Source organism: Macrosteles quadrilineatus, unplaced genomic scaffold, assembly GCF_028750875.1.
Source record: "Macrosteles quadrilineatus isolate MER2022 unplaced genomic scaffold, UCM_ALF_1.0 Scaffold_1__1_contigs__length_201487025, whole genome shotgun sequence".
Classification (NCBI taxonomy): Eukaryota; Metazoa; Arthropoda; class Insecta; order Hemiptera; family Cicadellidae; genus Macrosteles; species Macrosteles quadrilineatus.
Window position 1 is genome coordinate 697,570 of NW_026542594.1, and position 16,557 is coordinate 714,126.

A 16,557-nucleotide genomic window follows, 5' to 3' on the forward strand; every position below is an offset into this window, starting at 1 on the left:
AAGATTTATGCGCCGCAGAGTAGCTAGGGAGATTGCCGCGTGGTCCTATCTGGCGGTGGGATCGTGCGCCACGCGCGCATAACTAGAAATCAATTACAATAATTAATCGTATGCGTGGCCGTTAGTTTCGCGAATCGTCATCCGGTAACGAGGGACACGCTACAATTGACTCCCAATTAGGCGATGGGACAGACTGATAAGAAGCTATCAATTATCGCGGGTAGGCGCGGGCGCGGAGCTTCGTCGCGTGTCGCGCGCCACAGACATCTGGTCTCGGTACAACACTCGCATTACATATACGACTCGTCATTGGCCACCTGGGCAGATACTGTAATTAAATATATCGCGGAAATGGCGGACGACGCATGTGCTGCAAAATGGCGGTATGAACGCCTTGTGCCATCAGTGTGTACTTGTAGTTCCTGCTCTTGTCAGATGCTAATGTGGGCCGTTCTCATGCAAATCGAGGAAGGATGAGCAGAGGGTCGCTTGTGTACAGGAGCGAGAGGAAGAAGACAGACGTGGAAGATACGTTACTGTTACAGCTATAGGACTGGTGGCTTGGAAATTGAATTGATAACAAAGAAAATTACTATCAGTAAATCCCATGAGAAAATAAGGTTGTGTACCACATGCTGCCTTATAAGTGTATCATAACAAGTTGTACATATTATTTCGTGGTCCTGCAGGGTCACATGATAAATATGGTTCTAGAAAGGAGTAATTCTTGATTTCATTTTCCAATTTTCTTCATTAACATCGTAAAAACAATGCAAATGTATTACCAAAGACTGCTAAGCAGATTGCAGCAAAAAATCTGAGACTTGGAATGTCAAGTCATGTCAATCAACTTATTACTATCATAATGTTTACAATCGTCTAATCTTACCAAGGTACGTCTATAATATCACAGCCTGCAAAATATTAAAATAAATGTTACGTAAAAGCGACTTTATTGGGACACATAGTCGCATGACTATTTTTTCACAAGGTGCAATACCAACTAGCCTGGCAACTTGACAAACATGACATGACACAATTCATGCTTTTAAGTACGGGTCTGCACTTTAAGTAACTACACGACCTCCGATGCCTCAAAATCACCCGTACTCTCCAAAATTTAAGAACACATAAAGTTTTTTAATCTCTAATTAGTATGGATGGATACACCACGGATGTTACTGCTAGGTAATATATTCTAGTGCTAAAGTAGGTCTAGAGATTCTCTAATCTTGTCGAAGATATAATGAAGGCATTTGTTTTCAATAATTATCTCCCGGGGCTTCCACAGACACACACAACCACAAACACCGACACTCCACTAAACTCTTCCACTACTAGACTAGCGAAATTAGTCAACATAGTTCCGGTTTTATTAATTGGAATTTGACAACATGGCAATCGAGATAGGCTGGCTCGTTATCCCACCTCGACGCCAAAACAAGTTCTCTAAAATGCAAATTTTGACAAAAACACTTAATTCTCCATCAACGATCCTACAGGGAACTGATGCGAGAGTTTTCGGACTGGACTTTTGAAAAGTTAGAAAAAAAGTAATCTATTAGTTTCGAGGAACTAAAATATCCATCACATTCACATTTTTGTATAACTGTTGGTTACAGCTTGGATGCTGAGGTACAGATTCCACCTATACAGTAATGTAGAGACCAGCTGTACTGAATGAGTCTTTTATAGAGTGTACGTACTGAATATAAATTCTATTTATCTATTATATTATTAAAGTGATACAATCAAATTTTATGTAATGGTTAAGGTCATTTACCAAATAAAAATATAGGCATATGGCACATCAAAATGAAGCTTAGAGTGTGTAGATTTGCCAAAAAGTATTGATATGGACGAATTTTCTAAGGGCTCTGTCCCACAGGCTGATTTCCAAAGGGCTACGCCTGGCATGCTTTCAATGTTTAAATGATTTAATTTAATTTAGTTAATGAAACAGCTGGTCAGTACAAGGAACTGGTGTTAGTTTATTTACTCGAAAAAGATGTTCGTGGCGCTTTATGTAGATTGAGAAGGGTTGTGTTTGGTTTTAAAGTGAGGTTGTATACGTTTTGTAAAGTATTGCTCAATGTTTCATTTTTTAATTAAAATAGTAAGCTACATGTGAAGAGGCTTGACTAAAATTGAAGAAATCTGGTAAAACATACCAGTCGATTCATGAAGCATCAATATGAAGTAATTGATGTTATTGCTACACTCAGGTATGTTGTCATATTCTTATGGATTAATATCAAAAGTAGGGGTTTGAAAGAACGTAGGTTTACGCTTTTAAATCAGTTTATATTTTCAAACTAAATCATAGAGTTGTTGTATTTTAAAACACACATCAGCACCACTTTAATAGCTCTCTAGGTCACATTTTCTTCCCGTTGTAAAGCACGGGTATAGCAGCTTGTTCCCTTATATTTTGATACTTTAGTGGTTAATAACAAATAATATAATACAGTTTACAGAAAATTGTACTTTAAGTTGGGTTTGGTGAGCAAGTTAGCGCCTTTGACAGAAACGAGTACAATTGGCATCAGCACACTCGATATCTTAATACAACAACTACCTTCATTTTTATTCTATTACATTAGGAGAATGTAGCTAATATATTTATAACTATATACGTTTGTATTCTAGTATGAAACCTTAACAAAAGCTATGTTTTGCATGGTCCATAATAAAACTAAATTCAATAATCTTTATCATTAAAATGCTTTCATGTAATTAGCTTAAAAAAGATTGTTGGTTATGTTTACATAGGACTCGTCCTCAATACGTGATAGAGGAGGTGCAGCAACAGATGAGACAAGACTTATAACAATGAGCTTAGCGTTCGGTGGTTATAAGAGATCTTTGCATGTTTAAATAAAACAAACATTCTTTTATATGACTTACTGTGTATTCAATCTCATTTGAAAAATTAATTGACAATCTAAAAAAAGGGAAAGCTTGATTTATTTTTTATGGTTGTACGAAGTACATCTAATAATCAAACATTAAAAAAATATTACAAATGCTGTGAATTAAAATCAGAGTAGCATCTTTCAAATTCTAAAAAAATTATTATAATTAGATAATACAATAGTAGATATAAATTCTATATTTGAGCTCTGATGAATTTACCATTTGCAGAGCAGAAGTTGAGTTGGCCTAATTTGAATACCATTTAATTAATACAAATTTTATCGTTCTTCCGTATTTTATCTTAAACCCCACCAACCGCATCTGTCTAAATGGATATTTCGAAGCCTTCTTTCACCCAATGCTCACAGGTAAAAAACACACATTTACTCGAGGGTTTTACAACAAAAACCAAATTGGCACCCATAAAACCACCCACTCGTCAGTTGTAAACGTCATGGAAATAATACAGCGGTGAACAGTCGTCATAACTCAAGGGGAAGGGTGATTACGTTGTATGAATTAGCAACCTGGAGATCATCTTTGTTTCTAATTATTTCGCAGCAATAAAACTGTTGGAGCGGGCGCTTGGAGATGTGGCGAAGATAAATGAGTCAGCTGCTCTCGGTTCCAAAAACATGTTTGGACAGCGGCTTTTGGCTTTATTGGATTTGTAAACGTCCAAGGGGGTAAGAGACAACTGTGTCGGCCGTCGCCGTTAACGGTTACAAAATTGCGGTTTTGGTTACCGTCTAGCTTTGTGCGTATTACGTTTATTTAAGGCTTCACAAAATACTTTCAGAGATCTATTTAGTAAAATACAATACCTTAAAGTTTACGGGGTTAACCTAAGACTTCATAATAATATAACTTATTAAATTAAGGCTTGTTATAATAATAATAAAACTTTTGTTTGTGATTTCGGGAATTATCATGATTCTGGACAAAGAGTATGTATCTTTTTCAAATTATTTCGTGAAGGAGGACTTTGAAAAAATTAAAAAATCTAATTAAAAATATCGATCAAATGTTCAAACCAAACCAAATCAAATCAAATCACCAACAACAGATTTAACAAACAGATCTACTTTTAACAAACCGTCCCATTGTTTTGTCTCCAACATAACTTCATGCTAAATAAAAGATCATATTATTATAATTTACATAGACATTCACAGATCAAACTATTTAAGTTAAATAATGCATTCGGTGAAATATAGGTTTAAAAATGTATTATATTTAGTATTTTATATTTTTTTATAATTATTTTTATTATTATATATTATTATTTATATTATTTTTTTAATTTTATATATTTAGTATTTTAAACTTACTATGAATTTCGACAGATATTTCCAAGAAGTAGATCTTTTATACAGAGTCAATTATTCTGCCTACGACTCCTCTTTTTTTATAGATGAACTTTTGGCTCAAGTTTGACTCTCACATATTAGATCATGACATTTTCTTATTTATAAAATAACTTAATAACCGTGCGAAGTGCGAAGATAGAAACCTAGCCTCCAGAACCAAAGTTCCATGGGCTTGCCGCTGGATAAATAGATACTATATCCGCCCTTTAATTTTATAGAATAATGAATAATGAGAATATAAAAATTCCATCCGCATGATAGGAGATTTAATGAATCCGTAGTAATGTTAAACTACTCCCTCGCCACTCAGTGTTCGTTATTTCACTAACCCCGAGGCCTAATTAGTTGATAGTTGTAGAAAAATAGTGGAAAGCAAACCGCATTCGAATGACAAAGCCACATGACAGCGACGAATCTCAGTTAATTAAATAATCAAACAAAAATGGTTCAAGGCGACGTCCAAACAAAAGAGAGGCATTTTACAATAGATGAAAGTAATTTTTAACTACCTCTAGGGAAGATAATGGTGCAATAGGCATTGTTTGTAACTACACACTTGCACAGTTCCGGTACAACAAATACACACCACTCGCTTCAGGCAAGGACCATGTTTTAATATTTTTAATTGAGGTCGGAAACTATGAGTGAATACAAACTCTTTGTGGCAAAAGCGTTTAATCACAGATACCAGTATTGCAATTATAAAAACTGATTAATTCTGAGTGTTTAGGTTTTTTTTATTTGAAGAGTAGAATGTGAATCTTTACAATAATCTGTCATTAAGGTGGTAAAAAATTAGGATGGAAAAATATAGGGCCATGTGATGTGTTACTTCTTCTGTATGGTAAGGCTCAAATATGTACTACCCTTAACAAAAATAAATTTACTGTATTTTTTTTGTATTTCCTTATTACGGAGTGAGTATATGATTTCATCAATAATAGAGTACATGGTACAACAATTTTGTTGACTATTTATTTTTACTATCTTGTTCATTCATACATTCAAGTAAGCCTTGTGACGATATTATAGAGATTTTCCGTGTGAAATAAATGATTTACACCGATTTCACTGACTCGATTTGGCTCGAGTTGCAATCTACTTCTCAACTATTGGTAAGATTTTACCATAAATTATTTATTAAGTCATATGTTTCTAATTATTAAAATGTTAGTGTTTATAAAAAAATATATATATATATATAAATACAATATGAGTTGAGTGAGTAAATCAATGTGAAACCAAGTCCACTTTTTCTGAGTTAATATCTATATTTTCTTTAACTATCTTAGTATCTAGTAATAAAATTAAAAAAAAACTGCTTCATCATAATCGTTTTTTGGATTCAAGCACTTTATTAAATACAGTATAACCTTGATAAGAAAACCCTCGATATCAAGTCACCCTTGATAAAAAGTGAAATTTCCAAATCCCCTATTTTACCCCTAATTACATGTTAATTACAAACCTCAATAAGAAGTCCTCCTTGATAACAAGTCTAGTTTAATAATCCCCATGAGAGTCTTGTTGTCGAGGTTCTACTGTATAATCATTGAATCTACCCAAAATATTTATTTTATTTCATGTAAACTCATCGCACTCATTTAACACGATTTAGTAAATGGTATCAGTCTATTTTTCCACTTAAGTGTGAATTTAAACTCATCCATAAAACTGATTTAGTGTATAAGTTACGGAAAAACAGATTTAAAAACAATCGTTCTTGTAAAATTATTTTGTATAAATCCTTTTCAAAACGTCCAAAGTGTTTCCTTGTGAAGCACTTTAGCGCCAAGCTCTAGTATTATAATCGTGGTGCATTTATCCAATAAGAGATCAGATTCCCAGTAATAGATAATCCTGGCATGCAGTAGCGGGTAATGGAGTTTGTGTGTTGATTACTTCATGGCTAATCTATTGGTGATGCCTGTTCCATTAACAAGGCCTAAGTGCGCGTTCAGCCACTATTATACTCTATGGCGCTTACATTGTTCATCGCTCTCGCCGTGTACTCTGTGTACTGTACACAGCTAGCCGGTTGTTACTCTATGTAGTACATCTACAGGGCCTAGCTGCTAGCTCCAGCGGATAATCGGATCATCAAATACCATTATGACGTATTAATGCTCAAATGCCTTTTATTAGATGGACATAACTTAATCCTGGGAATTTAACGTGTTAATTCTACACAGTACTTATTTGGGAGAAATAGTTATGGTACTAAAGAGCCTAAACGCGGGAGATTCCATGCGTTGTGTTTATCAATATACAATATATATTTTTAAGATGTATTAGGCTTGGATGCGACTTTTTCATTAGTTTCTAAACTCACTGTGTGAAGTATTTTGATAGAAACTTTTACTTAAGACTAAGAATTAGGGAATTCATCTCCATGTATTCAAAACTAATACTAATTTACTTTTTACAGTTTAGTTATGGGTATCACATCATAAAAAAAAGTAAAAATAAGAAAATTATTTATTTAAGATTATGATTTAAGTAGAAAAAATAGTAAGATTGAGAAAAATACTCTACTTACGAAGATAGTTTCGTAACCTTGTCCGTGCAAATATCAGTTTGTTTTATAAAAAAGTGAACAGATTTGTTATATTAATTGAACTGTTAAAATGCCCACTTAATGTATAATAAAGAGTATAATGTTAATAAAGAGTAGTTTGACTCTTTACAGGTGTATGAAACTGGGTTCCAAACGGAATTTCCATAAGGGTTCTTTTACCTGGTCCCGCGACCAACATACTTACAATTTAGGCAATCCAATACGTAAAATTCCCGTTAGTTCATTTATAGTATGGGATATGTTCATATAACGCTAGTATACAATTTCCGATTTGAAGGAAATCTGGATAAAACGTTTCAAGTAACGTAACTAAGTCCGTAGAAAAGTAATTTAAGAAAGGGGTATTGTACTTATAAAAATGGTAATTTTAGCACTGTACACGTCACTCAAAAAGTATAAAATTATGTTATTACTAACCTATCTATATATCCTTAGGAACATGTTAGCGTTGCGGCTAATGTTATTATAGAGGCCCCAAGTCAATCCCGCCGAGCATGTTTTCTTTACCTGTGTATTATGCTATGTATTGTATTATGTATAATGTTGTAACTCAGCAAGCACAAGGTCTTCCTTTCAAGTAAAAGATAGACGACTTAGCCGAGGAGGATTGTTTCTGCATTGGTAGAGGAAATGTCAAAGAGTTATCCAAACAATTAACTGTATTTTTATGTTTAGCATCTATATAGATAAGCGTTTTGATTTGATTTTGATTCTTTGATTATAGGCTACAGTAACAGCCATCACTGTCATGAATATTGTGATATGACTATATGGGCCTTTTACGTATAGGGTATGTAAAAAATTATTATTTTTATTTATTTATAAAGTTACTGCATAAATTAATATTAATTTGATTGACCATTTTAATAAAAAAATATAAACAAAATCTGTATTTACAGGTTGTGATTAGTTTGGAACCCTCATTATTTCCAAATTCAATTAATACTTTCTGTTTCGTTTTAGAGCATACACCTTATGTGTAACAACTTAAGCTTCAGGCATATTTGGGAAAGCTGTTTTACAAGTTCGCGTATACTCTTTCAATTCAAGTTGAGTAGGAGATTAGGTATTCTTTTTTAAATAGAGGTACATAGTTGAAACTTCGTGACAAATACATTTTTAAATTACAAAAAAGAATTTGAACGGATTCTGAAATGTTCACAGCGGCAGCGGCATCGTGTAGATGTTGAGAATTATTTCGTAGATTTTCACTTGAAGACATTAATATATTATTTTTTTATTTGATTTACTTAAAGAAGAGTTTACAATCATCCTTACTGTAAGTCACGTATACTTAGTTTTGATTTAATACTTTGCTAATAACACATTTTTTTTCATTTTAATTTTTACGGGTAAAATGCTTGGAGCAAAAGTTTTTGGTAATGTTTCAGGTATTTAGGCTATCACATTAATTATGATGATTATAATTTTAAATTTGTATACTTTTGGTTTCTCCTCTAGTACTACTATAAAGACAATTTTAAAATATAGACCCTACTCATTAAGATCAAATATCTTCGCCTAAATAAAATGTTTTAACACAATGTATAGCTTACGTTAGCTAATATTAGCCTATATCTATCAATGAACTAATTTCCTTTTTAAATATAATTCAAAATGTATTCCAAATGTGTTCAAAGTATTGAAATCATTTGAGTTTTTTTTATCAACGCACTTACTCCAGACCCACTTTTTCTCCTATATAACGTTACACTGTATGACTCACATATAGAATACGAAGTTTAATCTACTGATCTACATTATGATGTACCGTATATATAATATTTTAATCTAAAATAAATAAGTAAAGAAAATACCTTCCACAATGTCAACCATGAAAGTAAATGTTTTATACTAAAATTAATCCGTAGTTCACTATTTGGTAATTAATTATGAAGTCGAACATCGAATAGCTGTACAGAACCGAGGCCTCGCCGAGGAGGAAACTCTCGTGGAACTCGTTATCAGCTGACAACTACGGTGTTTACGTATAATAACAGCTGTGGAATCACCTCTGTCGCGGTCTTGTGTATTACCTCAGCTACAATGTAGTGGTTTAGCAAACTCGCTCCGTGTCGTCAGGCATAATACTTATTGATAATCATCGATCGTTAGCAGAAAGCGAAAAAACCTGCATGCAATAATTACCTTGATCAACATTGTCTTTGTATATCTCCAGTAGCCTCTCATCCTATTGTTAAGTCTCACGCCTGTGTTGATCTGTGATTGATACCGGGTTATGTTTTACACGCAACTAGCTGTTGCCGACTAATTTTTTTTTTTTTTTTTTGCTGTTAGGTTTTACTCTGCTCATTTTATTCTTCGATTACGATATAGCAGTAATTTATAAGTTAATAGGTACTTTGCTTTAATCAGTTTTAAAGCTGGTAAAACAAGAATAAATATCACACTTGAAATCGCAAACATGGGTCTATACCAGAAAGAAAAATGACTTCACTGTGGTCAGTTGACAAGGATGGCATGAGTAATGTAATAGGAGGGTCAAATATAAGGGTTCTAGCTTTGCAGGGGATTATGTTTAATCCACGGTATTTTAGATTATCTTATAAGTGCAGTTGTTTTTTTACATAACAATATAATAAAATGCATATATTAAGGGTTCAGCGGATTTCCCCATAAGGAAGAATCTATTACCGTAATTGGCACTGAAAGATTTTGACTCGGGACCGATTTACTTATTCATTTTGATGTTCCTATATGTCGAAAAAACAATTCGTTTAAATATATATATAAGTGTCAAATAATTTTGAGCAAATCACACATTCGACACATAATGAAAAAAACTTTCTCCAAAAGCTAAAATTAAGATAATCTGCATTGTGTTTTATAATCTATATTATTTATAACTAAAATAACCAAATAATAAAATGTAACACCCGTATGATAGTCAGATATTAGCGTGAGTTGGTTTTGGTCACTCAATTGGTAGTCGTCACCCAGATTGACTCGTGTGACATGTGGCTCCGCGACGACGATATTGGTTATTTGTCAAATTTATTTTTTCATTTAAATGTTGTGTAATGACAGTTTTGTGTTAAATTCATTCAAGACGAGGCTATTGTGGATACCTAAAGATGTTACTGTATTGACGCGTCGCAAATTAGCAGCGAATAGCAACGCCAGAAGGGAAACGGTAAACCCAGCAGTAGTAGTGGGAAATGAATTCTAAGAATTAAAATCTTCACATAGGAACCAAGCTTTACCATATTGGTTATATTGCATGGGAGGGTAATTTTAAATGAGTGTTCTGTGTAAGGAGCCTCGTTATACTGACAACAACTAAAATACCTCCAATTACGTAGACTATTTATAGCTTGGAATTCTTAAATTTAGGTCTACAATTTGTAGTAGCTATAAGTATTTATGTGTACCGGTACCTAATTGTTTAGTAACAGATATCGTAATGTATTATCTTAAAAGTTAATTCAATAGGTTTTTTTGTTAAGCAATAAATACAACCTATAGTTAAACTTTTTGGTTATCACAATCTGGGACTAATAAAATGGATATGTTATATGGATGTTACTTAGGTTTATAAAGTTTCTTGATTTTATGTATACCAGAATATTTTTACTTTGGATGTACATATCCAATAGCAATTCCAATACATTTTAATCTTATCGTTTATAATCGTATGGAATCTACTAGATGTTACTTTGGCATCGTAAACATATTTTAAAAGTATGTACCGTACTAACGATATTTAAACTGGCAGGACGGTTCACTGACCTGGACAGCATGGCGGGGTCTGAGTGGCAGGGATGGAGCGCCGCTGCGGCAGCGAGGTGAGCGACGTCCAGAGAGTCGCGGTCTCGTCGGTCCCGGTCGTCACCACGAGACAAGATACTACTGATGCTGAACGACGTGAACCCCGGCCCGGAGCCCTTGGAGTCGGCGACCTTGGGAGAGTGACGGTCCGAGGTCTTGGAGGGGCAGCAGCGCAGAGGCGACGACGGCCGCTCCGGGGATGAGCACACATCTATCTGTGGCGAGGAACTCATAGTCGCATCACCAGTCACTGGTACTAGTAGAGTTTCGTTAAATTGATGTACTTTTTAAAACATTAAAATATTATAAATAATGTCCACAACGTTATAAAGAATTAAATAAAAAAAGATTAAAACTATTACTATCACTGTCACTTATCACAAGTGGATCGCTAGTCTGTGTTCGCCGGCCAAAGTGTTAAGTTAAACTGAACAACTTCTAGATGTGTATAACACAAATTGACGCCCCTCCCTCCCTAGCCGCGAATATCCATTTCGGGGTGGGGTTAGAAGTTCTTTGTCGCTGTCGTCGGTAGCCACCGTAAAATCGGAACAACCCCCTTTCGAGTCGGAGAATTACAAACCTCCCCTCGGCGATGTTACCCTAGAAAATAACATAATTTTAGAAACCCCCGCACGTCGAAAACCCCGAAACGGAAGTGTCAACGGTGTGAAATCGAGACACCGTAGGTATCCCCTCCGTCCCTCCCGGCGAGCGAATCTCGACCTAATCCGGGCTGATGTAAGGGTGATTTTAGTTTGAACGATGCGACATATCATTCGTGTCGTTTCTCGGCGATACACGTGAAGCTATCGAAGCCTTTCGGACGAAAAAGAGCCTTATTTCGCCCCACGTTCGGACGAGTTTCCTGCGCCGCGCCGGTGTTAAGTCCGACATAAAAATTCCTCCCCTTCATCGCTATAACCCCTGTTTTATCGGTCTAATAAAACTCTACCCCTATTTATGATCGACATGGTGGTGCGCAGAACTAGGCCTTATTTCAGGGGGTGTAAGGTCCAATTTCCCTCGCGCCGCTCATCGCACCTCCCCAGTTGGAGTGCGGGGGGAGGGGTAGCTGTGCTCTCATTGGTGCAGCTCATAATTTGATCGTCGGGGTTGGTGAGAATCGATAGCGCTCTCCGTCGCTCCTACTGCACAGTGCACAGTCGTCAGTCGTCCAGCCGTCGCCGTCAGACACACAACACACCCACAACACGACACACCACACTGGCTCGGTAGTCGGTCTGTATGTTCCATGTACGACCATACTGTCACTTAAAATTGTGTTCAATTATCTGGCAACACAACATTTATACCAAAATAACTCTTTTGATTATTTCTATTTTAAGTGGTATAACTTTCTTAATTCATTTCCAAATACTAAGTAGTTATAAATTCAGCAATACATTTTAACAATAAGTGTAAAAGTATTTGCTTAAGGTTCTAAATTAAATCTCCGCTAAATAGTTAAATAGCTAAATAAGATATGACCTTAATAGGTTTATTGATTGTTATTATAAAATAAAAATCTCTATTTCACCGTTTCCCAAACATAAAATGACCAATGATAATGAAAAAAGATACTAAGCCTAGATTCGACTCTCATATTGAACTTTCCATTGTTAACCTGAAATATCAAAAGTGGAATTGATACACACGGCTTTTATTTCATAATAAATTCTAGACGAAGTTTTTATAAAACATTCAGAGTTACAAAGCTAGTAAACATAATATTAACATTTAAGATTAGTTCGGGCAAAATACGCTATATACCCCATCTGAAGATGTTAATTAATTAAACTATGTATTGATGTTTAAAATTACCATTTTAGAACAAATACACTTTGCACCACCCTAATCCCCGCTACAGAGACACAGGAGATCGCCAATACTGTACAATAATCCAAAGCAGCTGCAGCTCAACAAACAACTGCAACGTCTCAATAGAGCAAACAACTGGGAACTGCAGCGGTCAAAATACTAAAGGGAAAGGGTTAGTTAGCCCATTCAGTCACGGCCACAAATCTAAAGTTGGCGTTCACGTATTATAAATGACACGTTAAAGAACTGTAACAGCTAACTCCATATTCATAAAAACGTTTTTTAACAAGAGTGTGCCTTTTTAACATCAGTACCAGTAGTTCACGTTATAACACTAACGGATCAACGTATCTTAATCGTAGTTATTTTATTTGCCTATTTTGTAGCGCTTGAAGTAGATTGAATCTGAATCGATTGTTTCTACAAGAGTGTATTCCAACCAATTCCAACATACAGGTCGAAAGTTTTTCAGTGTTGTTCATATTAGTTCCCCTCTTGTACACAATATCACACAGTGGACAAAGTAAACTATAACAAAGAAAAGGCCAACGAGATTTATTGCCAGTAATGAATTAATGGAACTGGTGGAAATGAAAAAGCAAGAAGAGACGCAACCGAATGAAATGTCCAGTTGTAGAATTAAGTAGCTCTTTGTAGGCGACTTTGGACACTTTGATGGCTCAGGCGGAATTAAAAAGTCGAGGGAATTTAGAGGGATGAGGTTTTTACAAAATTAAACAAAGTACCCGTGTAATTTTTGCAGTTCCAGCGAAGTCCACACAGATCTCCAGGCTAATCTTTGCGGTGAACGCTTTTAATAAAACCAGTAGTAAATGTATTCACCAAGGCAAAGCTTTTTGACTTCAGAGATTTACCTCATTAATACATTTTAAATTTAAGGGACAGTGGTAGGTCTTTGAATAGACTTCATCGTACTTTGTAAGTTGTGTGGACGATGCATAGTGGTATATTGTAGTGTAAATACTGAAGATAAAACCTTCATGTCATGGTTAGCTTGGTTAAATAATAACTTTTTCTACAATTAAAACTTTGGATATAATAAATAAAAGTAAATTTGGATAAATTTGCCGTATTATTTGATATTATAAACTAGAATGACTTCCAAGCATCATTCTGAAATACCTCTACGGCGAACATTAACTGGCCGGGTAGAAAGAAGAAACCGTCTCTATAATAGGACTATGAGAGTTAATCAACATGATGCAGTTATTATACCGAATTTGATGGATAGTTTTAAATGTGCCTAAGAGAAGTGCCTTTGTGGCTCAGACTTTTATGAACTACTTAGAATGCAGATTTTGCTACGGGAAACACTTCTGGTCCAAAGCCACACAACGTGATACGACGGCATTCACATCATGTTGCCACATAGGCAAAATTGTTTTACAGCCCTTGATACAAAATGCTTTTTTCAAGACACTTTCAAAAGAAATCCCTATCACGTGTTTTATGTACAGCGTGGGGTGAAAATAGATAAGTCTCTACATTACATATTTTTGTCGAGTTTTCGACCACTGGACTACCTCTAGTATTGTTTATACAACATGGTAACTAGAATACACTCGCAATCAATAAAAATAATTATATACTGTAACATTTGGTTTTTATCAAAACATATCTAGGTACTATTTTGTTGTGAATCAGGATTTGGTAAAAAAACAGGTTTTCTGAAAAATTTGCTCTGCCTTAAATAAAAAAAATAAAAATAAAAAAACTAACATACTACAGCATGCAAGAGATCGAATTAGTCTGTACATAAAATTGTCTGGGAATATATATAGGCTTGCTATTAAATACGAGACAAAGGTTACAATAGATAAATTATTCGATCAACATAAAAATATCTGTGAGTCCGAAATTCGAATAAAAAATAGCAGGGTTTATATTAAGAATGGAAAACTTCATGGAAACTCTACTTATTTAGATAAGGATTTCCTGACTTATGTTTTATTAAAATCATCTTTTTGAATCGGTTTTTGCCAGTTCGAATACCACGAACAATCCTAGAAAGTATTTAAAATATGAAGTACATACTAGTTTGTGAACTCCTAATTTTGTAACAATGGGCTCGAGGTTGACTTGTTTCACCCTGAAGTTTCAAATACAAAAAATAGCTACATCTAAAAAGTAAATTAAAAACAAACTATTGAAGTAGTCAAAGTCATATACATATATTATATACAGTAGATATACCATATACATATACCATATACATTATTATGATGAAATTGGAGATCATTGTATTTTTAATGGCAGTTGTTTTTAATAGCTCATTGACTCGCTTCAAGACCACTCCAAGACCATTGAATACACATTGCAATACAGCTTGAGCGTGTAAGGAAGTGAGTGTTCCAGAAACATCGTTAAAGCTGGGAGTGTGGGATGATCGTCGTTATAATGGCTGCCATTAGGCCAAGATATGTTTGACCCGTGAGTTAAGGGTTCCATCCCTCCTTTGTTTGGCAATGCCCGACAAAGAGCAGCTCGCCGCCGCTTTTAATGAACATATTAATTAAACTGGACGTTGGTGAATAAAGGTGCAATCCGATCTTTGCTGAGGGACGGACCTCGAGCTATGCTTTTACCTTTGCTGCCCCTCTCCCCCATCGTGCGTTTTAAAAAGCGTGAAGATTAAAATGTTGGAGAATTGAGGTAATGGGTGTTTTAATTACTGAGTTTTACGCACTCTTAGCGTCTATAACTGACTTAAAGTGTGTCTAGATATTATATGAACTCTCATATTAATTATTACAAGTTGATAGATCATCCATTCTTTCAAATAATAGTTATCGTTAGTTTATAATGTATCAATACATTGATCAAAGATTAAATGATTGATATCACATCGGGTGATGTAATAGCGTTTATAACAGGCCCCTTATTTTGGACCGGTTGAGATTTAGTTTTAAATACTGTAGCTGTAGGGGACCAAATACATAATGTTTTTAAAGGCTTACAACCAAGAAACTGACATTTTCATCACATCAAGTAAGTTTTTTCCTTGCTGAAAATCCACATTGTTTATCTTGTTTTATCGAGATGAGACAATTACTTCTCACTTGCAAAGACAATAATAACCCTGTTTTGATTCAATTGAGAAAAAAATTTAAATTTGTAATAAATTTTACTGTTTAGTTTCTTCCACTGGCAGTGATCGGTTGGCTGGAATATTTGTCCCGGTACATCGCGGTGATTGCGATGTTTTCACGGTAGACAGAGGCTGTATGGCTCAGTATTGCACGATCGTACGCTGCTTGCTCATGTTCACCTCTGCGTCAAGTCACTAGCGAGGTCCTCTTGAAACATTATCCCGGTACATCGCGGTGATTGCGATGTTTTCACGGTAGACAGAGGCTGTATAGCTCAGTATTGCACGATCGTACGCTGCTTGCTCATGTTCACCTCTGCGTCAAGTCACTAGCGAGGTCCTCTTGAAACATTGTCCCGGTACATCGCGGTGATTGCGATGTTTTCACGGTAGACAGAGGCTGTATGGCTCAGTATTGCACGATCGTACGCTGCTTGCTCATGTTCACCTCTGCGTCAAGTCACTAGCGAGGTCCTCTTGAAACATTGTCCCGGTACATCGCGGTGATTGCGATGTTTTCACGGTAGACAGAGGCTGTATGGCTCAGTATTGCACGATCGTACGCTGCTTGCTCATGTTCACCTCTGCGTCAAGTCACTAGCGAGGTCCTCTTGAAACATTGTCCTGGTGCATCCATAGAAAACATATTAAATGTTACAGTAAAAAGTAATTAGGTAGATATACGTTTAAGGTTTGGAAAACATAATAATATACATGGTATCTCTAAATATTATATACCTACATAAAGCTCACTCATGAATTTTCACTCGCGATTAGATACATTAGATAATATAGGTACTAAAATCTAAATATTCATACAAATATTGTAAAAATTTTAACTGCTCTCTTTTACAAAAATATAGTTTTTAACCACAATAAATGAGACTGGCAAAAACAATAAATGGTAAAGTGTGATGAAATGGTTTCAAAGACTTCTTAAATAAATTTATAAATAGTTAGTTAGGCCTATAACT

At 35.1% G+C, this 16,557-nt stretch overlaps 1 protein-coding gene across 1 annotated transcript in view; it reads right to left on the reverse strand.

The window, feature by feature from the left end:
• Nucleotides 1–11,214, reverse strand: part of LOC128983571 (homeobox protein Hmx-like) — a 42,734-nt gene extending 31,520 nt beyond the window's left edge. The window contains exon 1 of the mRNA XM_054402892.1: nt 10,615–11,214. Within this exon, the coding sequence (XP_054258867.1) occupies nt 10,615–10,886 (272 nt within the window). The 5' untranslated portion in view covers nt 10,887–11,214. The remainder of the gene's footprint in view (nt 1–10,614) is intronic.
• Between the last annotated feature and the right edge of the window lie 5,343 nt (nt 11,215–16,557).